This window comes from Vulpes lagopus, chromosome 3 (genome assembly GCF_018345385.1).
Source record: "Vulpes lagopus strain Blue_001 chromosome 3, ASM1834538v1, whole genome shotgun sequence".
Classification (NCBI taxonomy): Eukaryota; Metazoa; Chordata; class Mammalia; order Carnivora; family Canidae; genus Vulpes; species Vulpes lagopus.
Genome location: NC_054826.1, coordinates 26,189,893 through 26,213,310, shown reverse-complemented (window position 1 = coordinate 26,213,310; position 23,418 = coordinate 26,189,893). Strand labels below are relative to the sequence as shown.

Below are 23,418 nucleotides of genomic sequence, written 5' to 3'. Positions count from 1 at the left end.
CTTCCTTGCAGGGGTCATGTCTACTCTGCCAACTATTTGCCCTTCTGTGACCTCATACTGCTGCTTGATATCCCGCTAGCTTGGCACACCTTAGCGAGATTCCCTCATCCCTACCCTCACTCTGACATCCCCTGCTCCTCAATCTAGCGGATTTAGCTCAAGCATGCCTCTGTGAAGACATCCTATACTCCTCAGGGGACCAGCCACCTTTCCCTTACCACTTGCATGAAATGTCACATGTGCCTCTAGTATCGCATTTTAGTACACTGACTTAACATTTTATGCTTTACGACTATCTCCCAATCAGCATTGAGTTCCAAGGGGGAAACGTGCCTGCCTTATATCCACAAAACTGTGTAAGCAATTTTTTTAAAATTTTTTATAATTTATTTATGATAGTCACACAGAGAGAAAGAGAGAGGCAGAGACACAGGCAGAGGGAGAAGCAGGCTCCATGCACCCGGAGCCCGACGCGGGACTCGACCCCGGGTCTCGATCCCGGGTCTCCAGGATCGCGCCCTGGGCCAAAGGCAGGCGCCAAACCGCTGCGCCACCCAGGGGTCCCTGTACGCAATTTAAACCCGAGTTCTTGTTCATAAAAAGCTGGAAATGCTGGGTGGATAGATTAGCAATCGGACAAATTCCTGAGCAGCTAGTAAGCCGGGAAAGTGTAAATCTGACACAGAGCGAACACTGAGACGTCGAGGGCTCGACCTACACGGGAGGTGGGTCAAGGGCAAGCCTACAGGTGAGCAAGCGGCAGAGCCGAACGCAGGTGACAGACAGGTGTCCCCTCTCCCGCACGTCGTCCTCGCATCTAGGAAGGCGGGCGCGAGCTGCCAGGCCTCCCCGCAGCCCGTGATACCTAGAGCGGGAGCTCCCGCCGCCCCCCGCCTCCCGCCCGCGAAGGAAGCGTGAACTCGGCGCGGAGCAGGCGCGCAGCCGAAGCCCCCGCAGCGGCCACCCAGCCCGGAGCGCGGCGGGGCGGGGCGGGGCGGGGCGGGGCGGGGCGGGGCGGGGCCAGCTCTGCGCAGGCCCCGTGAGGGAGCGGGCGGAAGAGGCCGTGAGGCTGCGCCTGCGTCTGCGCCTGCGCACTCCGCCGACCTTGCTCCGCCTCCGCGGCCGGGACCCCGGAGCGGGGGCCGCGGCGGGATGGTGTTGCGGTGTCAGGTAAGGGCGGCGCGCCCTCGCGGTCGCATCGGCCTCCCCCTTTCCTCCGCTCCACAGACCCGGCTTTGCTCCGAGGCGCCTTTCGTCGAGCCTTACGTCCGCGCCCAGCGCCCCCAGCGTCGCCCTTGGGGGCTGCCCCAACCAGGAGGTCGGGGCCCCCCTGCGAGCTCGGGGTCTCCGAGGTGACGGCCGCAAAGGCCTCGGAGGGCGCCCTCGCCCCCGCCCCCGTGCTTCTCTGCTTCTGCGTTTCGGCAAAGACAGTTTCCAAGCCCATGCATTTAACCCCCGAGTCCCCGTGAAGAAAAGGGGCTTCCTGGATGCGTTTGCAAACTCTTGATTATGTGCAGACCCCTTGACTGTTTGGTAGAGAATGATTTGCACGGCGAGTGACAGGTGGGTTAGTTTACTTGCCCGAATTTCTTAGGTACCGGGCTGACGGGATAGGTGTGTTCTAGGAAGTACCAGTTGAACCTGTTCTCAAGCCCACCTGCCTTTGCAAACGTTAGGGTTCGTATGTTGCATAACCGAGTCCTCGGCAGCCGGGTTCCTTGTGATGTGGCCTGGAATCAAAGGTCCTGTGACAGCCGTGAGACACGTGTCCTCTCTCTCTCTCTCTCTTTTTGGTTATTTTATTTGTGCAATTTCTCTCTGAACTCAGACATTAGTTCCCTGCTTAAGTGTTTATAAAAGGTGCTGTCATTTTGTGTCAAGAACAGCTTCGTGGTCCTTAAGAAGATACCGTTAAGGTTCTGTTGTGGCAGGCTTGGAGATTAGTCTGAATTGTGCTCGAAACAAAGAGCTTTCAAAATTTGAACTTGCAATTATACCAACCTTTTGTGGGTGATTTAATTATCTCTAACTCATAAAATTTGCCTTTGATTAAAGTAATTGGAAAGAAGGACGCCTGCAGTGGCTCAGTGGTTGAGCACCTGCCTTGGGCTCAGGGCCCTGACCCTGGAGTCCCAGGATGGAGTCCAGCATCGGAGTCCCCAGGGGGAGCCTGCTTCTCCCTCTGTGTGTCTCTGCCTCTCTCTCTCTGTGTCTCATGAATAAATAAATAAAATCTTCCACAAAAATAAATAAAAAGTAATTGGAAAGAAAGAAAGCCCACAGAGACAGATAAGGTCTATTACTGTTATCCTTAAAGGCATTTTCTTTCCTTTTCAGGTTGAAGTGTTGTATTTTGCAAAAAGTGCTGAAATAGCAGGGATTCGCTCGGAGACTATTTCTGTTCCACAAGAAATAAAAGCATTGCAGCTGTGGAATGAGATAGAAGCACGACATCCTGGGTAGTTAAAATTTTGTAGAATGCATATGATTAACACTTTTTAAACATTGAAAAGTGTGGAAATGATTAGAGAAAAAAAAAGCTAATTTTTATTTCCGTGCTTAATGTCAAAAAGGGTCAGACATTTTTCTGGAACTACTAATAAATTCTGGTGTCTAAAAATACACAATTTCCTAAAGAAGGCTAAAGATATTTTACTAAGAAAAACTACAGTGAGCTGGAATACTGCCAAAGGGACATGATTGTATTTGCTTTTATAATTTACAAAATACTGAAAATGTGGGTTCCACATTTTTATAACATTAAATGAAATTGTTATAAATTAGGTTGAAGACCTGTGCTTTAAATTTTATGTTCCGCCCCTTCTTTAGAGAACTCAAACTAGGAATTTCTAAGATTAACAGAAAAATGAAAGCTCACAAACCTTAGCTACTACTGCTGAATTGAGTTTTCATAATATTTGATTTTTTCTGGTTGAAAATCTTTAATTTGCTGCTGCTGTTCCTACCTCAAGACCTTTTTGCAACAAGGTATAATTATGGCTTATTTGAAGGGGTTCCAGGAATATTAATTGTGTCACCTAACTCAGTATAGATTTGGAAGTCTTAGTGCATCATAAAAGATACTCCACAGTGTTGGTTTAAAGGGAAAACTATTTCTTGATTTCATATGTTTTAAGCTTTTTTTTTTTAAAGAGAGAGTGAGTGTGGGGAAGGGGCAGAGAGAGAGGGAAAGAGAATCTTAAGCAGGTTCTGTGCTCATCATGGAGCCTGACCTGAGGCTGGATCTCACAACCCTCATATCATGACCTGAGTGGAAAATTAAGAGTCGAGTGGTTAATGGACTGAGCCAGCCAGCTGCCCCTTTGAGTTGCTCTTACAGTACCCTGATAATCCATAAAATGTGGTGGGGCCTCTGTCCTGCTTTATTTTTAATCTTTTACCTATTGGGAAACACCTGGTCTTGTGGGAAAATTCTGAGATATACTTAGTTTGGTTGTATGCTGAGAAGATTTCCTGGGAAGGGCATGTACCGATTAGGAAATTTCTCCCCCCCACCCCTTGTTCTCTTTTTCTTGACCCAATCTAAATATTGCATAGTCTAGACTTTTTTTTTTTTGAGGATGGGAGAGTTGTTTGTTTAAATCCCCAAACATAAATCTTATTAAAGAGTTGTTAGCAGTTTACTGTGTTCTTTGTGGTGAATAAGTATGTTGTTCAGGGGATATGTATTTTCTCTGCATAATATAAGTTGGTTTAATTAGTAACTTTGCAGATGGCACTTCATGAAGTAATGTAATATTTAATGTATTTTTAGTTGTAGCTGAAGAGATTTGAGGTCTAAACACAACATTGATACTTCTAATTATACTTTTTCCCCTTTAGATTGGCTGATGTCAGAAATCAGGTGATATTTGCCGTCCGTCAAGAATATGTCGAGCTTGGAGATCAGCTCCTCCACCTTCAGTCAGGAGATGAAATTGCCATCATCCCCCCCATTAGTGGAGGGTAGTGCTCTGGATCCATTTAGGTGTGTGAGGTATATTTTCTTAATCAATTTTGTGGAAGTGGATCACATAGGTGACAAGTTGTGTATGATTTGCTTTAAATATATGCTTTTTGTAAGTCTGTCTGCACCAGTAGTTATTGCTATAATAGAAGAATTGATGCAGACACACTTAACATGTATCTGCGTATTACCTCTACTTCTGTTCTCTTGTAAGCAGTTTAGTTTTATGTCAGTTTGACATGTTCATTCTCTCCACTTAAAATGGTTTATTGAAATTTTATTTTGTGTCAGGCACAGTGCTGAATCCTGGAGTATTAATATTCCTATTTTGCAGAAAGGAAAACAAATTCGAGAAAAGACTTGTTTATGATCACACAGCTAATAAGTGGTAGAGCCAATGTTTGAATTCAGATTATTGGATTCTCTGTACTTTCTCACAAATATGTTTTTAATACAGGCTAAAAGCTCTCCTGGGCACAGAGAAATATAGAAAAATTACACAGCCAGGAAGTAAAAAAGATCACTGTGCCTAACAAGAAAGTTACCATTTTCCAGGTATGAAGAAATAGGTAGCTCTGGGATCCATGGCATCTTCCCAAACAGCATAGTTTTTATCTAAGGGTATCTCTTGGTATAGTCTGGAGAGATAGAATAAGGCTTAATTTACTGTCAACTGAAGAACAAGTCATGTAGAAATTAATGATTATCCCTAATTAAAAAGTTAAGAATGAATGAAAACTTTTTTTTTTTTTTTTTTAAGAATGAACGAAAACTTTCTTAATGTGATAGGGCTTTTCTCCCAAATCAAGAGTAAATACTATATTCAATGATAAAACCTTGGTTTCATTGAAGAAAGGAACATATAAGGATGCCAGTTGTTTTTTTCACTTGTTTTTTTTTTTTTCTCTAGTCTGCTGGAGGGCAGTGGCCCCAAAAGTAAAGAATATATATTGCGAAGCAAATTGCCCATCATACTGATAAATACTGGATCTTTGTTAGTCCTACAATTTGGAAATAAGTGTTTCTTGTTAGATACGTATCTCAGTTTTACTGGAAAACTGATCACCATATCACCACCATGATTTTAGAAAAATGCCATTTTTTTGAGTTTGGAATTTATTCAGAAAATAGTATGCTACCATTAAAGGTGTGTGTGTGTGTGTGTGTGTGTGTGTGTGAGAGAGAGAGAGAGAGAGAGAGAGAGGATTAAAGGTGTTCTTTGGAAAGATTAGGAAGATTACTCAACTGCGTTATGTATTGTTAGAAAGTGTTTGACAGGATTTGTAACGTGGTTTTAGAATCCATGTCCTTATAGAATCAAGTTGTGGAATTTGGTATGGTTTGAAGTTCATAAACCATAGACCACATTTGGATTACCTGTTAAGTTATTGTAAGAAACTCAGGTGGTGTGTACAGAAGATTGAAACATCCTATAATCCGGTGGAATGTGAATATTTATGCTTTTCTTTCTTTTTAGTAGCTGGAAGCATAGGGAAGAGAACGTTGGATTGGAATCACCTTGGATGAGTCCTTAACTGCTCTGAGCCTTCTTTCTCTTGTCTTTCAATGTGAATGAAATCTTGCAGGATTTATGATTATATACAGACTCCTCATCCTGCTCAGTCCAACCTGCGTGCCCAGTCTCAGCCCATCTGTTTTCTCCCTCGAGCCCTGAGTTCCAGCCTCCCTGTAGATTCTGGAGCACACTTCTGTCTTTCCTGTCCCAGAGGCTTTCTATTTGCCATTCCCTCTGTCTGTGCCGGAGATCACAGGCCTGTTCCCCTGGCTTTTTTTTTTTTTTTTTTTTTACACAGTACTGCTCTTTTATCTTTCAGTTCTCACCTCTAAATACTATCTCTTGAGACAGGTGTTCCCTGACCCTCTTATACAACCCCTCCCCTAGCACCCATGCTCTGTCTCTGAACGCTGTTTATTTTGATAAGTTACTCCTATTTATAATTTTTCTTTATAGCTTTGCTTCTCCCATTCCTGTGTAGGTACCCTGAGGGCAGGGGCTAGATTTTTTTGTTCCCTGGTCCTTGTCTAGTGCATGGGGTTGTTCTCTTAGTAAGTATATAATAGATGCATGATGAAGGAAATGAGAAGTGCAAGGCAGAGGGCTTTGTATGACATCTGGTGGTAGGCACACCGTTCATTTCCTTATTTCCTCAGTTACTTAACTGGGATTATGTCCAGTATGAAATAAGCCCAGTTCCTGTGGAGTCACCATGGTTTCTGTTCTCCCTCTCTCCTTTTTGGATAAAGAAAAAGGCAGTTCTAGGTTTGGTGCATGGACATGAAGTGGTTAGAGGTAATGTGCATGGAGGTTTTGATGTCTGGCCCATATCATGCTGGAAGATAAGAGCAGCAGTTCAAAAATTTGGCATAAAGTGGCATATGAGATAGATTATATTTTAAGTGATCATGTTAATGGTAAATTCCTCTTTATATCCTGCTTGATTCATTAGGGATATTTACAAATATGCTGAGTTTTGCTAAAATTTTACACCTTATTTTTATCATTCTCTCAGGTCTAATGTACAAAAAACAGAAATTGAAACATAATCTGTATGTTGGGTGTTTGCCTATAGTACTATTGTTAAGGTTTATTATTATCTTCTAGGAAAGATCTGAATGAAATTGAAGAGAAACCTAAAGATATAATAAAATTCACTGCTGAGAAACTCTCCGTAGATGAAGTCTCACAGTTGGTGATTTCTCCACTCTGTGGTGCAGTCTCCCTATTTGTAGGTGAGTTGTCATTTTCACAGCATCTGTAGACTGCACAAGACAGGAAAAATTAGTGTTTCCCATGTTCAGTGTTAATATAGGATTTTAAGATACTGAGAACAGTAAGCCAAGACTACCCATGGTGGTGGGTAGAAATTTTTTTAGTTCTTATTTTGTTTTAGTAATCTTCAAATTAGCATATGTTAACGGCTTTGAAGGGCAGGATTAAAAGTCATTATTGGCAGGGAGAATTCTGTATTTTCCAAATATTGAGGGGAAATATGGTGATGATACCAACTTAATGATAATCCTAGGAGCATGTTTCCCTTCCTGGTTTGTCCAATGAATATTTTTGGTATACTTGCCTAATAAGTGTCATTTTATTTCCTTATCTTTGTGATAATTATTTTTTTATTTTTCTAACCAAGTTTTTGTTTTGAGAAAGTTTGATAGAAATTTTTAGACAAATTGTTATGTTCTTGTGTATTCAAAAATAATCCTCTTTTCTATTCATATGTTACTTCTATTGTAAGGAAAAACCTTATTGTAATATTTTTCTTTTTCTTTCTGTTTTCTTTTTAGGGACTACAAGAAACAACTTTGAAGGGAAAAAAGTCATTAGTTTAGAATATGAAGCATATCTACCGATGGCAGAAAATGAGATCAGAAAGATCTGTAGTGACATTAGGCAGAAATGGCCAGTCAAACACATAGCAGTGTTTCATAGACTTGGGTATGATTTTCTTTAGCAATTTAAAAGTTAATTGCTGCTGTTTCCCATCTTTGTACTGATTCTGATTGTAGAACCTTCCATATCGAACCTATATTACCAAGGAAGGAAGGTTTGTGAATTATTCTGGCCCACAGAATGGAGACACTGGGTGCCTCTAGGGCTGTGTGTTGCATTGTAACATTTGGAGAGTGGCTGATGCTGTAACAAGTCCAAATGTAAACAGACAGCAGTGCTAATGTGTGCTAAAGTCCTTAAGGCTTTTTAAGAATTGTTTCATAGTCTGGACTCAGTTTGTATGACAAGTCTGTTAGTAGATTTTTTTTTTTTTTAATGTAAATGCCTTTAAGGTTATTAAATTAGTTTGCCTTTCCATACTGCTAAAAAGAGTAGAGTTCCGGGCTTCAAAAAGAACCTAACAGTTGAGGCTCCATCTCTGTTATATTCCATTAGTTTCTTATTTTATTATTAATTATAATTTTATCAATTATTTTATATTTATTTCTGTTTGATATTTTAAAATCCACATTATACTCATCATGCAGTAAGTTTGTGTCTCTGGGTATTACCTGGCACTGTGCCTTGTTTGAATCAGAATCAGTAGGCCTTTTTCTCAGTGCCCATCAGACTGGTCTAGTGGGTCAATGCTAACAAAGTAGCTACAACCTCAGCATCCCCTCTGCTGAATGCAGTTGGGATAAATTACTGTTTTTTTTTTAACTAATCTGGAAATTTATGTAAAAACAGAACTGAATGCTGTAAGAATTCTTTACTGGAATTTTTTTTCATCTGTTCAGTAGATTGCTTAACTAGATTCAAAAGAGATGGCATTTTGTTTTCTTCATTTTGTTAAAGCTTAGTTCCAGTATCAGAAGCGAGCGTTATCATTGCTGTGTCCTCGGTCCATAGGGCCTCATCCCTCCAGGCTGTGAGCTATGCCATTGATACTTTAAAAGCCAAGGTGCCCATATGGAAAAAGGTAAGAGAACATCTAATGTTTCCATTTGAACATGATTTTTCTCATAGATTTTTAAAAGATAAGGAGTAAGGTTACGTATAGAACTTGTATTCATGGGTCTTCCCTGACTGTATAGAATCATGTTATTTTTATCTGTGAAATAGGCCGTTTATGTAATGTCTCCTTTCCAAGGTTTGCTAAACCTGAAAAGTACATGCTTCAAAGAATGCATGGCACAAATTAGGCCTCACTAGATGGTAACAACTAGATCTCCTGGTCTGGACTGTTCCATTGGTTCATGTATGAATTCATTTTCTTTGGATTAGAATTCCCTTGAATTTCTTTTGCTGAGTGGGAATAATGCATGGCTATTTAGGCAATAGCTTAAAAATATTTTTCAAGGCAAAACAGCAAAGAACATTCTAGAATTTCTTTTTAGGAAAAGAAAAGGGTGGGGTATTGCCTCTTCTAAGAAAATGCATAGTGAATGGATATTAAAATATGAATAGGAAATTTTAACTCATTTTTTGCCAATACATCTGTCAATAAGAGCAAATCTCTGGTTAAAGAGGACATTCTGAAGGGATGAGAAGACCCCACTCCCTAATTTCTTCCAACAACAGTGGGATTGTTCTGAATTCTCAAACTTGTGATTGCACTCAAGAGTCTAGAATTACCCACAGCATTTTGGCTGGTAGCGAAACTGAGGAATGAATTGAATTAACTGCTCAGATTAGAAGGCCAGAGCAGAGGACCAGAAGGTGAGTCTTTCCCAGGAGCCTACCACCTCAGCCAGTAGTGGAGATAAGCAAATGGGACTCTGACAAAGGGCTTGTGAAATTCAGGGACCATGTTTTCTGAATAAAAAATGAAACCCTTTCATAGAAGGGTATACTTTGGGATTCGAAGTTAGGGTATCTGAGAGAAAACTGCCTTAGTGAAGCTCACTCGGATAGATGGTGGCTTTGCTATGAACAGAGCTGCCACAATGTTGATGGACTACCTGAGGCAGTTTCCTGACTAGAGTGAGGTAGGGAGGGCATCCTACATTGAGTTGTGAGCCTGTGCAGCAGAGGTAACTTTCTTTACCAGGGAGGAAGAAAGGCTAGCTAGCTGATAGCAGATGAAGAAGGTAGGCGCCCAGGATAAGGGAGTGAGCAGGAGCTGGGACATTCTCTCATTTTTACACTTTGAGAGCTAGCTGAGCTTTCTGTTTTACTTTTCTGCCTGAGGAGGTTGAGAAGTGTGTACAGGTATTCAGAGGAAAGTCAAATTTGGATTTCTGTCCCTCAGAAATAGAATCTGATAGGAGAGTGAGAAGAAAGAACAATACATTTTTATTCCCCTCCCTTCCAAGAAGTATCTAAATTCTTGTGAGTTCTAGTCCTGTCTGTACTTTGAGATCATTGGTGATCTAGGCAAGATGTAGGCAGGTGGATGGGGCCCACACTCACAGAGCAGTTGTCACTAGGGTGCAGCCCAAACCTAGTTAGGAATTAGGTGTGTGGTCGCTTAATTTCACACTTAGTGGAAATCCCCCTTCTGCCTATGGAAATGAGTAAATATAAGATTTTTGAATTTGGGACAAAATGATAGCCTTAATATACAGAAAAAGGCATATTTAGAAATGTTGAAGTAGTAGGTGTGTTTGGAAAGAAAAAAAAATGCTTAAAACTAAAGAGGTTCCATCCTCCCTGCATGACCTTGTTCAGGCTGTCTCCTGACATGGTCCCAGATGGAATTGTTTATTCTATTCTTTGGTTGTGCCTTGTCTTGTTAAGTCTTGTCTATTGTTTCTCCCACATGATTGGAAGTCCTTAAGTATAGGGAACATAATTATTTATTTTTCTACCTTCAGTGTTAGATTGTTAGAAGAGTAACAGATTTAAATAGACGTGATACTCATTTACCTGAATTCTTCAGATGTAGTTGAATTTATTAAGCCACTCTGTTTTGAACCTGTTATGGTTCTGTTTTTCAGGAAATGTATGAAGAATCATCATCATCTTGGAAAAGAAACAAAGAATGTTTTTGGGCAACTGATGATTAAGTCACACATTTTTTAAGAGTACTAAAATTAAATTTGGTGAACAACTGCCTTTATCACATTTTGATTTTTCTTCTCCAGAAGTTAAGATAGTTTACTGAAGCACAGTGTCTTCTTATGTTACACCAGTGGGACAAAAGGGAAAAAAAAAAAAATAAGTGGGTGTCTGGGATGAGGGTTTTTGCAGAAACCAGAGATACAGGAAACACTGTAAGGAAAAAAAAAAAGTGTAATTTAAGGAAAAAACGGAAGTGTAATTTAAATGTGAGGGAAGATGCCTGTGGTAGACATACTATGCCATGAAGTAGGAAATTCAGATTACTTATATTTTAAGTATTTTTCAGTAAGCAAAATGAAAAGGATTTTTCTTAAAGTAATAGTAGATGGTCAATGAGTGAAGTATTTTGTGATTTTGTGAATATTTTCATCCTTTGGTAATGATATTGTAGTCACAATATATTTCAGTTTGTTGTGAGGAATAGTGGTCAAGAAGCCAGTACTTTGAGTCTTGACCTCAGATCCCTCAATGAACTTAATGGAGAATTTGAAAACAGATTTGATGTCTGAATCCAGCTGCTACTTCCATTTTCTGCTGCTGGGTCTCCACTCCACTGCTCTTGGACTACTGATGTGGCCTGCTGACAGTCCCCCCGCTGCCATTCTTCTATCTCCCACTGAGGTCACTTCATCCTCCTTGGAGCCTTCTGAGAGCTAATTACATCCTAGAACCCACTGTCCTCACTGTGGCCTTCAGTCTGTGATTGGGCTCCAGCCCCCCCCCGCCCCCGAACCCTCTTTGCTGTGGCTGGTGTGTAACAAGTTTATTTTGTCATAGGGTCCTTACTTTACCTTTATCTGGAATGCTCTTTCTCCAGATATTCCCAGTCTACTTCTCCACTTTATTTCAGCCCCCAGTTAAATGTTATCTCCTCAGAGAGCCTTCTCTGACTATCCTATTTCAAACTGGAATCCTGTTCCCTTACTCTGCTTTGTCTTGCTGTGGACCTTTATGCTACCTGATATACCATATCTACAAGTTTCTTTTAGACTATGGACTTCCTGAGGTCAGGGCAATGCCTTAGCTACCACCATGCACTGAAAAGTGAGTTGGTGTTAAGAATTGTGCCCCCAATTAAATACACCTAAACACATGTAGTTGTCATGCTCACAGTTGTGTAAAGGTATCAGGCTAACTGCATGAGTGGGCAGGTTTTCCCCTCTACTCCCTCCCGCATTCCCATCCTGACATCTTACCTAGCTACTTACTAGCAACCAGTTTGCAAGAGAGGTCTCTTAAGGCCTGAATGATTTGTCATGTAGTTGGTAGCTGACCCAGCAGAGGGCAGTAGAGCCAGGGCTACAGCAAGAGCAACTTGAGTCAAATTTTTAGTACATTACTTTTCTTTCTTTCTTAAAGATTTTATTTATTGAGAGACAGTGCGCACACACATGAGGGGGAAGGGGCAGATGGAACAGGAGAAGCAGACTCCCTGCTAAGCAGAAACCCTGATGCGGAGCTCCATCCCAGGACCCTGAGATCATGACTTGAGCCAAAGGCAGACACTTAACAGACTGAGCCACCCAGGCACCCCAGTCCATTTCTTTGGCATAGAACTAAAAAGTTCAATATAGTTAGCCTTTTTAAGTTAAGTTGGAGTGGCTCTTCGATGAAAAGTAGTGTCTGACTTTGAATAAGACTATTTCCAATGTTTAATTAGTATCTGAGTTTATTAAGGAGTTAGGATGAGGATGGAATTTTAAAAATGCTGTTTATGGTTTTTAAAAACTGATGTAGAATAGTAAAAGGAATTACTTTTAAAAAATGAGTAAATACAAGATTTTCCAATTTGGGACAAAATTGTGGCCTTAATATATAGATCTATCTGTGACAGAGCTAACGTTCTTTTTTTTTTTTTCCTGGTTGAAGTTTAATGTATGATGTATACCAGACACACTAACTGGTGGCAGTTCTGCAGTAAGCTGCCCTTACAACGTAGATCACCACAATTGGGATGGGCAGAGTTGAGGGTGTTTGAGAGATCACTTGATCTGGGAATGGGAGATGTTTGTGCATCACCGTAGATGGAAACACATGCCATCAACCTTTGTATTAACTGTAATTTAAATGTCAGTAAGCTTGATGACACATAATAACTTCAGCATATTTAATCCTTAATGTATTTAAACCCTCCTGCTTACTACTAAAACAAACAAAAACAAAAAAGAAAACCTTGCAGATGAGTGCCTTGGCAAGTTGCAACAGTTGGAGTAACTTTTTTTTCCCCCTCTATTCCAAGGACACATTTTATTTCAAGAGATAAATTGTGTTTAGAGCAGTACTTCTCAAACTTTAATATGTAATGTATGAATCATCTAGCAATTGTTAAACGTCCTGTTCAAATTCAGTAGTTCTAGATGGCATCTAAAGTATGCATTTTGTGACAGGCTTCCAGGCGATGCAGTGCTATGTGTGGACACATTTAGAGTCTAGGTTTTATACTTAGTCCCTAAACCATGAAGGTAGTTTCAGGTTTTTACAAAATATCCTGTGATCACTGCTAGTGTAATCTTACCACTGTAGGATTAGATACATCCTCACTCTTACATTGAGTCTTGAACATGTTCAGAAGCAAAGTGAGTGCTTAAGATAAATACAGTGAAATATACGAGCCATAAAATTAAAACTCCAAAGTAATGTAACTTTGTTTTTAAAACAATTTTAATTATAATTCATTGATGTATGAAGAGTGGTTTACAATTAAATAACACTTGATTTTCATAGTTGAGTTTTTCTCATACTAATGTTGATTACTTTTCCAGTTCGTTTCTCAGAAATGAATTGTGCAACTTGATGAACATGCATACATTTTTATATTTTTGGAGGAGAGGGAAAAAAGCAAAAACCAGTTAAAAAACAAATATACTCATTACATCTTAAAGATTTATACTTTACATGAAAGAAAATACCAAGACAATTGTTCTTTAAGAAATATACAATTCTAACATAGTTGTGCAATATATACATTTTTATTTTGACTTTGTCTGCCAAAATAAACCTGGTACAGATGAAACCATCTTTTTATATTTACATATGGCTACATTTTCATTATTTAAGGTTTAAAGTTATTTTAAACTTTACCCTCATGTTTATCTTTACCTCTAGATGTTTAGTCTCTAAAATTGTTTAAAATGGATCTGCATTAATGTACATGAACGGCAGAATCCTGAATAGTCATGGATGCAGGTATTTTCTGTGTGCAAACTGAAATTGCAAAGATGGGCCAAGGTGCTCAGTTTGAGGGATCTTGCTTTCTATTTAATGTCTTAACTGATGAGATTTTAAATATATTAACTTATAGCTGTATATCAGAATAGATAAATACATTATAAATTTATACCTTTTATAATAACTTTTAGTATAATCACTTATGTGATTATGATAGACTGGTTTTAGTTTTCACAGTTAATAGATAACTTCTATTTTATTAAAACCCTGCCAGCCAGAAAAATTTCTTTCCAGTTGGGAGTTCTCTTTTTGCTGCTAAAATGAATGATACACAGTATTTTACAAATGGCTTGTAGGGTAGCTATGCATGAAGCAACTCTGTTTTTAATAACATTCTACAGATCTTGTCTATATGCCATTTATGAAATGGAAACTTTAAGATGGTATCTTTTAGACCCTATATCATACTTTTAAAAGTATGGCTAAACAGGAGTACGTAACTTTTTTTCAAGCATTGGATTTTGTTTTTCTTTAAATTGCTTGGATAAGTATTTGCCTTTGCTTAAAAGGGCTTGAGAAATACTCATTAGAGCCCCTGCCTCAAACTTGTGATCTGATGACAGAAGTTGTGTACTTAGAGCACTCGCTTATAGTGCAGCAGGGTTCTCAATTGGGGGGATTTTGCCTCCCAGGAGACGTGATACAGCATCTGGAGATATTTTTTGATTGTCACAACTTAGAAGTGCCAGGGATGGTAATCATTCTGTCACGTGTAGGATAGTCATCCCTTGCCAGAATGAATTACCTAGGCCCTCGAGTCAGTAGTGCCAAGGCTGAAAAACCCTGTGCTAGTGTAATAAATGGTACAGAGACAAGTGCTAATTTTTTGGTTTATAGTAATACAACTACTTCATGGAGACAATGCCAACAAGGTAGATTACCTAAGCCATGGCATGGCCAAGACTCTGCAGCTCGCCGTGGGTATGTGACCTAGTTCAGTAAGAAAGGTGAGGCAAGGGATCCCTGGGTGGCACAGCGGTTTGGCGTCTGCCTTTGGCCCGGGGCGCGATCCTGGAGACCCGGGATCGAATCCCACATCAGGCTCCCGGTGCATGGAGCCTGCTTCTTCCTCCGCCTGTGTCTCTGCCTTTCTCTCTCTCTCTGTGACTATCATAAATAAATAAAAAAAAAAAATTAAAAGAAAGGTGAGGCAAAATAAGATGAAAGACCTGTTGGAGTTCTTTTATAGCACCCTGAAGAACTAGTGTGTTTATGTATACAGTAGTTACATGGTTTATGAAATATTCTTTATCGACTTAGTGATGTTTTTCCTCCACTCTTTTTAAAAGAAGTTTTGGACTTAGTGTCCACACAGCTGTTTTAAGAATTGGGCTCTAGCCCATCTAGAGGATACTGTGTTTTTGCTACAAACCCCTGATATTTTATGGCTAACTTTTTCCCCTCGTTTCGCTTTGTCAAATACAAAATAAATCACTAAACAGTGCAGATAGCTCTAGATAGCTTATAGGAATTGGGGCCAGGAGGGCTGTCGGGGTCAGAGGCACACAAACATAGACCTGTTTTCAAAGTCAGGTTTTTGGAGGATTGTCTAGTTATAAGAAATCCAGATCATAGACTTTTAAAGCTAGAAGCATTGCTGCTGAGCTCCAACACAGCCTTCCTATTTTATTTATGTATGTATGTATGTATGTATGTATGTATGTATGAATGATAGTCACACACAGAGAGAGGCAGAGACATAGGCAGAGGGAGAAGCAGGCTCCATGCACCGGGAGCCCGACGTGGGACTCGATCCCGGGTCTCCAGGATCGCGCCCTGGGCCAAAGGCAGGCGCTAAACCGCTGCGCCACCCAGGGATCCCTCCTTCCTATTTTATAATGAGGACACTGCAGTGTAAAGAGGCCAAGTGACTTGACCAAAGCTTTAGGTTTGCAGTTTCTGACATAAAATAACCCTCTACTGGCTTTGCTTGGGCCCTTCTCCCTCTTGGAGAATGAATGGGCTCAGAAACAAAAGAAAGTGCAGAAGGAGAAATCGGTGGTGTTTCCCAAGATAGTTCATTCCCATCAGTGACTAGGATGCTTGTTAAAATACAGACTAGTAGTGCATGTCATCCCCGTCTGACCAAATGTCTCAGGAGTTGGGATGTAGCAAGCTACCTACTGAGCAAACTTGCCCGGGGGGAGTCATTCTGGACATATAAGTCCTCCAACAACACACAAACACAGAGGGTGTACCTGTTAATTTGGTGGTTTCCAATGTCTCCTTGTAGTTACTTGCAAATTCCTGAGGCTTTTTAAAACTTGTTTACACTGTCTAAAATTCCAATAATTAGAAATTAACTCTGGCTTATATTTCTTACCTGTTTAACAGTAAATGAAAATAGCTCCCTGGAGTCAAGGGAGTCAATATGTAAGTGAGAGGATTTCTCTTCCTCACACCTGGTGTAGAGCAGCTGCTCCAATGAATGAGAGATTTGGACGAGGGCCAAGGGAGGGTGGCTTACTCTGAATTGCTTGGAGAGAAAGGCATGCCTCAGGTGGCTTCTGGAAGACAGGCACACCAGGAGGCGGAGAGTGGTTTAGTATGGAAGGAGGAAGGATGGCAAAGAAATTATTCCTCTTCCAAAAATTCAAACTAGGTCCCTACCATCCAGTCACATCAGTCAGGTGGACATCCTGAAGGAGAAAGGAAACTTCCTACGTCCTCTAGCAGCTAGGATTTTACTATAAGTGTTGTGATATTAAAGATTTTAAACAAAATTCTGTGCTTTGACCTCAAAACTACCCTCCCCATCCCCCGCCTTAAACAGAGGTTTCTTCTCTAGGAAGCATACCCTGGGTTACTACCAGGTATCCAACCAAGCATGTTTTGATAAGTACATCCTACCAAACAAGGGACTGAGGAGGCAGCTCCAGGCTGACAACAGCAAGTTTCACCCTGCTTTATTAACAAAATTATCACTTGAAATAACCTGTGGCAGCTTTGGATGAGCAGCATAAGTTGAAGACCTGTGTTTTTTTGTTTTTTTTTTCTACATCAATATCCAAACTAATTCTGTATCTATGTCAAGTCCTTCTACTTTTGTTGTTACTATTTAAAAACAATCACTTTCAATGGTTGGAGTGCCCCCCCCCCCAATCTAAGAAAGGGTATATTTTTCTTTAAGACTTCTCATGTTTGGAAGCATTTCATGTTTCTGACACAATACACATTATAATGTAAACTCTGGACCAGCCAGTGGAAAGATCACTTTCCCTCCCCCCCAATATAAAATAAATCTTTTACCCGTTATACTTCTAGCCACCCCCAACCCCCCAATTTCTTCTTTCCAAACTGACCTGCAGTTTTCGTAAAATAACAGGCTAGTTTACCCAATTACACATTAAACACTGGGATTGAAAAAAAAATCCACTTATGCAAATCGCAAACCCTGGGTTGCAGTGCTGCCAGCTTGCACTGCAGGGAGATGGCCGGGGCTCAGCTGTTGAGTTCTGTGGTCTCGTCAATCTCATCTGCATTTTTGGACATTTTTTCATATTTTCTTTTGAAGAAGCCAAGCTGTAAGATGATGTAAAAATTTTACCATCTATGGGCTAGTTACGGCGTCTTTGCCCCCACCTTGGCCGCCCACTAAAGTACCTCTGGGAATCCCTGGGGCTCTGAAGAGGATGGGGTACAGACTATGACCTAATGTCAGCTTATTAGGTCATTAGGATCTAAGCTGATATTAGGTCATAGTCTTAGAGGAAATAATACCCAGAGAGTTGAACTGAATTCATAGTTCCCAGGGTCTACGTATTTGCAGCTGAACGAAAACAGAGGTCTGGATGTAAAGCAGGTTAAAAAAATAAAAGTATATAGGGACCATGACCAAGGATATAAAATCCTTACTGAGTGTCTTCAAGGACATAAGTGAGAATTTGCAAGTAAATTTGCATTTCCTTTTCTCTTATGATGGAGGAGATACCTTATGAAACTTAGAGTTACCATTTGAAAAGGAAATTCAAGGCAGATGTCTTTAGGAGATCGATGGTTTTTTTGTTTTTGTTTTTTTAAAGATTTTATTTATTCATGAGAGACACAGAGACATAGGCAGAGGGAGAAGCAGGCTCCCTGCGGGGAACATGATGTGGGACTCCATCCCTGGACCCCGGGATCACGACCTGAGCCGAAGGCAGACCCTCAACCACAGAGCCACCCAGGCGTCCTGGAGCTCTGTGTTTTTAAATATGAAAATTTTCTTACCTTCCATAAAACTGCAACCAGAGCTAATAGCAAAATTATTCCAGCAATTACGCTTCCTATTATAACTCCAGTAGGTACTTCAGCTTTCTCATGGGGTTTCATTATCGTGATGGGAATCTGTAAATGTATATATATAACAGTTGAGTTAACTAATTGTAGCACCCAGAAAAAGTGAGATGGTCTAGTCAAATTCTCCCAATTTTATAAATGCTGGTCCAGAGAGGTGATGTGACTCACTCATGATCTCATTCCTCAACTAAATGTCATGAGATAAAATGCTTCTGCAAATTACAGGCAAGGAATACAAGTTTTCTAGTTTCCTTTAATTGTGTCCATACTTGGTGGGTATGTCACCTCTGACAACCTCCGATGCTTTATTTATGAGATAGGAACTTCAAATTTGGGCATAGAGGCTCAATGTCAAGTGATAGCTTTTGGAGTCCAGATTTGGAGAGGGGAGTCAAAGACCAAACAAATTAACCACCCAAATCCCTTGTGATTAAGCAACAGCAGTTTCCTTAATATTGGTTTCACTTAACTCTCAAGAGTACTTGATGTGGATTGTTAAAAAGTAGAAGTAACAGCTTAGGGCTCAAGCTAACCTTTTCAGTAATAAACTATTCCTTGAGACTACTTGTGATTCTTTATACCCACTTCCTGGGAATCTTTGTGACCTTGTAATAGAATTTCTGCCTTAAGAGTTCTAATGGTAAAATGATATCTTTTATATACGTATTATATATATATATATTTTTTTTTAATTGCAGAAAGAATCACTACCATTTCCTCTACAAAGTGTATTAGGAATATTAAGAGTTGCATTTTGGGCAAAACCAGTCCTCAGAACCTAATTTATTGGTTGATTTAATACTACAGTGGTAGATGATCTGCTTCTCATCACAGAATTTATGAGTTGGGCTGAACTTTGTCTTGCCTTTTGGTAATTATATTTCTTTTCATTTATATTTTCAAAAGCTAAAATAAGGCTTTATAATTGAGGAATAAAGTAACTAAATTCATATAGTCCGCTGCTTAATGTCAGTCAAACCTGTACTCTGCATTCCAGAATTTCCTAGTCTGGGGTCCATGTTTCCAGAGGGATCCGTGAATATAAAAATTTTTGTATTTTTAAATGGACTGGGATTCAAATAAATTTAGGGATCACTCAGCTACCTATAGGGAGGATATATATTTATATATGTTTATTTAATCTATTATCTGGATTCCAAATATTATTCAAAAATTATCCAGATTATTTGGATTTAAAATATATTTTCATAGACAATAGTTGGCTTTTGTTATTTATCTGTATTGATAAGAAAATACCAAGAAAAAAAAACTAAGGCTGTCATTAAAATTCTTAGATAAGTGTATTGATTAAAAATTGAAATTAATAGTGGTTTCTGAAAAAAGATCTCAGCAGATGTTCAGAGAGTCTGAACAGTACATTTTTCTAAAATTAACTTTTAAAATATCTATAGTACTGGTAAGTTCATAATACTTTGAATTTTAAGTCCACATTTCCTTTGGCTCCATTTCTGATTTTCCATGCCCCAGCCTCTGAAGAGAGGGTGAGGGTCCTAAGCCAGGGGATGAACAGCATCCTTTCTTGGAATCATTTCCCCTGAGACCAGTGGGACACCAGGGCGGGGAGTCCTACTCCCAAGTATTGAGAGAGGTCCAGAGTTCACAGGGCCATTGGCTTTTTAATGGCTCCAACAGTGGACTAAGGCCAGCTGCCAGGCTGGTCTTGGGGGCAGAGTCTTAAACTGAGGCTTCCAATTTTTAACAAAAGCATTGGGAGGAAAATGCTCGGGGCTCTGCCAGCTGATTAGCTGAGCATGGAAATCTTGCTATATCTAAATATGGCATATTCCAAGCAGAGTTCACTGCAAAGGAAAGTTGTCCTGTGCCAGCCCTTAGCACAGTGAGCCTTTGTTTTCTCTGAAAGTACATTTCTTTGTTAGACTTTTTTTTTTTTTTTAATCAAGGAGAACATTTATAGTTTTCTAGACTATAAGAACTAATGAATGGATACTTCACATAGTGCCAGTATCTAGCTATAAGGAATACTTAAACCCTTTAATAAGTGCCTTATCAAGCATACTTAAGTACTTATCTTTAAAAAATAAATAATTCAAATAAGCATGACTTGAATGTTATAGCCTAAGATCTAGACTGTTCTGTGAAAGCAAGAAGAGAAAGGAAGAGTGGGTGCTGCTGGCGTAGGGATATGGACTAGGGAGCCACAGACAACAGCCACTTTCGTTGTGCCTTCCATTGGACTGTCCCTTCTGATCCAGCTTTGCCAACATCGGTTGGGGGTGGTGGAGGGAGTGGAGGATGAGCATATCAGTGAACTCTTTTTGGGTAGCCAACACGTTTGCCAACAAGCCTAACGAAAAACAAACCTCAGGTTTTTAGAGTTTCTCTAAGATGCTGGTACAGATGTATAGGTGAGAAGAACCACTACTCTTTAGTTTTCAGAAGTGAATGCCTGTCAAAAGACTAGTGCTCACTGAGGTGATAGGGTGCACTCACCGTGACTGTGTTTTCTTCGATCACATATATCTGAGGGTTATAGGTGTCGATTTCTGCAGATGCTGTCAGCTGAACAGTCTGGAAAGTTGACTGGAACATAAGAACAAAGAATATGTTTTACCCTGGCAGAAATTAACACATAAAACTTGGCATGTTGGGACACCTGGGTGGCTCGGTGGTTGAGCATCTGCATTTGGCTCAGGTCGTGATCCCGGGGTGCTGGGATGGAGTCCCACATCAGGCTCTCTGCAGGGAACCTGCTTCTCCCTCTGCATATATGCTTCTGCCTCTCTCTGTGTGTCTCTCGTGAATAAAGAAATGAAATCTTTAAAAAAAAATTGGCATGTTATTTATTTCCTTGTGGAAAATGACAAGAGCAAATGACACCTATGAGGCCTCAAGAATCTTTGTGTTCCTAAATTGGTGCTACATGTAGGACCACACATGGAAAGTGCCTGAGGGAACTTAAAATGTGTGGACACCTGGACCATAAGAGCAAATTAAACCAAAACTTAGGGGCTGAAGTTCAGGCATCAGCAGGTTAAAACCACTTCCAGGTGATTCTAACTTGAAAACAGGGTTGAAAAACAAGGATTTAGAAGTGAAGTTTTTTAATTGGGAAAGCTCATGGTTCAGATTTTTTAAAACTTTATAAAGTTTGCATCATGACAGAAAATTGCAAGCTTGTTTCATATATTTATCTGAACAAGTCAAATAATGGAATGGAAGATCCAATTAAAAACAGTAAAAGTGGGAAAGCTGGGTGGCTCAGCGGTTTAGCGCCGCCTTCAGCCCAGGGCGTGATCCTGGAGTCCCGGGATCGAGTCCCACATCAGGCTCCCTGCATGGAGCCTGCTTGTGTCTCTGCCTCTCTCTCTCCTCTCTGTTTCTCATGAATAAATAAAATCTTAAAGAAAAAAAAAAAACAGTAAAAGTATATTTAAACTGGGCTATACATGTCAGTAGCAGACACCCTGAACGTTTTGTCATGCTGCCATGATTAATAATTTCAGGTTTCCGGAATCCCTGGGTGGCGCAGTGGTTTGGCGCCGGCCTTTGGCCCAGGGCGTGATCCTGGAGACCCCGGATTGAATCCCACATCGGGTTCCCGGTGCATGGAGCCTGCCTTCTCCCTCTGCCTGTGTCTCTGCCTCTCTCTCTCTCTCTCTCTCTCTGACTATCATAAAAAAAAAAAATAAAAAAATTAAATAATTTCAGGTTTCCTAACTTGTGTTTCTATTAAAAAAGTTACTGGATTTGGGGCAGGCATATAGGAAGGACACATATTTTATGTTGTTAATAGTAACCACATAATATAACTTTACATGTATTCCTGGGGCTAGCTAATAATCATTTTTTGATGGATACATTATTGATGTGTGTTTTATTTGCGTAAAGCAAGTGTTGGGACTGATGCTTACTTTGAAATAGCGTACAATGCCCAGATTTAAGAACTGCCTTCATATGCTCTGGCAACTAGGATTCAGTTTTTCTGGTTACCAAGGCACATGTTTCAACATACTTCATGAGGTAATTTGCTAAATCATATCTGGGAGCCAGAAAGAGAATACATATCCAAAAAGTGAGCAGTTTATTTCCTTTCCCCCAGCTCAGTCTCTGATTAGTTTTAATTTTCTCAAGATGGAAGGTTGCATCAGAAGTTAAGCCTGATCACTTGTGTCTTAAACACATATTATTGGGGAAACATTCACAGTATCGATAATGGTTTCCTTAAAAAATATAGCAATTAAGTGATGCTATTTTCATAGTCCCTGTAGACTAAAATTTCTTGACCACACTGATCTATCCTCCCAGCCTGCCCCTTTGCACAGCTGTGTACATGATATCACGCAGGGTTTATAGTGGTAGGTACACCACACATACCCAGGAGAGTGAAGTAACACACCTGCTAGCACTCAGCAAGGCTTTGCCTTACAAACAGCAGCCAACAATGCCATTGATTTGGAGGCCTGAGCAATCACTTTATGATGAAATTACTTGACATGTACACTTGCACTGCATCAGAAGAGGGGTGAAGGAAGTATGCTAATGGACTCAAATACAGGGAATGAGAGTTGTATTTCAGACTGGATCTCCTAGGTGGCCTGAGAACATCCATTTGGCTGTTGAAATAGCTGAAAACAAGGTGGGGATAAATATTTGACCTTTTATGGTAGAGGAAGATGTGTGGGACTCAGCTAATTCTCATGGGGGTTTTTCAGCTTATCCAGAACCATTGAAAAAGCATAAATACACGTCATCAGAAATTTGCTCCCAGAAATGAAACTGCTGCTCCTGACCACCTTTGGGAAGGTACTTTTAAAAGTCTTAACAGTTAATAATGTAGTTTTTAAACAAACTCAAGAAAACCCAAATGCTTTTTACAGAGCTAGTATGATTGCATTTTGATTTCCAACAGTCAGTTTTCCTTCCCAGCTGGCAAAGGTTGTTAGGAAAACATTTGTTCCTCAAATCCAAGGAGACAAGAACCAACTGGTGAAATCTGGCCAAACTGCATCAGCTGGGATGGTAGTATAGCTCTCTGCATGCTTCCCATCTTATAGGATTTAGACGGATCTGAAAGGCTTGAAACCAAACGTAACTAACAATAAAATAAACACAGACAAGAAGAAAACCCAATTCCTCACTCCTGCACTCTCCCACTTCTCTGTTCCCCTCCCTGCCTTTCACTATTCCTCTTTCTGTTATGTCTTTATCCAAGAATATTGCTTATATTTTGGTTCCAGGGACAAGTTTGGAGAGAACTTAGTTCTCTAATCTTAAAACTCCATGGCAGAGTATGGGGTTCTTGGAGAGATCATGAAATGGTTAGAATATAGGGAATAGAGTATAGCTGGTTGGCACCTTGAGGACTGATGATCTGTTTTTAAAAAAAATCCACAAGAACCACGAGGACTCTTGGAAGTTTCAGACTAATTATTTTCCTGCC

General features: G+C 40.1%; 2 protein-coding genes across 4 annotated transcripts in view; one reads left to right on the top strand and one right to left on the bottom strand.

The window, feature by feature from the left end:
• Nucleotides 1-1,051: 1,051 nt before the first annotated feature.
• On the top strand, nucleotides 1,052-10,480 carry MOCS2 (molybdenum cofactor synthesis 2). 3 transcript variants are annotated; one of them, XM_041748212.1, is made up of 7 exons: nucleotides 1,194-1,563; nucleotides 2,338-2,459; nucleotides 3,844-3,997; nucleotides 6,591-6,718; nucleotides 7,280-7,430; nucleotides 8,283-8,406; nucleotides 10,367-10,480. In XM_041748212.1, exons 3-7 carry the CDS (start codon nucleotides 3,891-3,893, stop codon nucleotides 10,433-10,435), a joined length of 579 nt encoding a protein of 192 aa, XP_041604146.1. In that variant the 5' UTR covers nucleotides 1,194-1,563; nucleotides 2,338-2,459; nucleotides 3,844-3,890; the 3' UTR covers nucleotides 10,436-10,480. The 3 variants fall into 3 exon arrangements, with proteins under 3 accessions (XP_041604147.1, XP_041604146.1, XP_041604148.1); XM_041748214.1 differs by having other exon boundaries at nucleotides 1,201-1,563; nucleotides 3,844-3,988; XM_041748213.1 differs by lacking the exons at nucleotides 1,194-1,563; nucleotides 2,338-2,459 and adding an exon at nucleotides 1,052-1,170.
• Nucleotides 10,481-12,944: 2,464 nt separating this feature from the next.
• Nucleotides 12,945-23,418, bottom strand: part of ITGA2 (integrin subunit alpha 2) — a 103,136-nt gene continuing 92,662 nt past the window's right edge. Inside the window, exons 28-30 of the mRNA XM_041748211.1 lie at nucleotides 20,469-20,558; nucleotides 17,928-18,044; nucleotides 12,945-17,240 (exon numbers count right to left, since the gene is read on the bottom strand). Coding sequence (XP_041604145.1) covers nucleotides 17,160-17,240; nucleotides 17,928-18,044; nucleotides 20,469-20,558 — 288 coding nt within the window. The 3' untranslated portion in view covers nucleotides 12,945-17,159. The remainder of the gene's footprint in view (nucleotides 17,241-17,927; nucleotides 18,045-20,468; nucleotides 20,559-23,418) is intronic.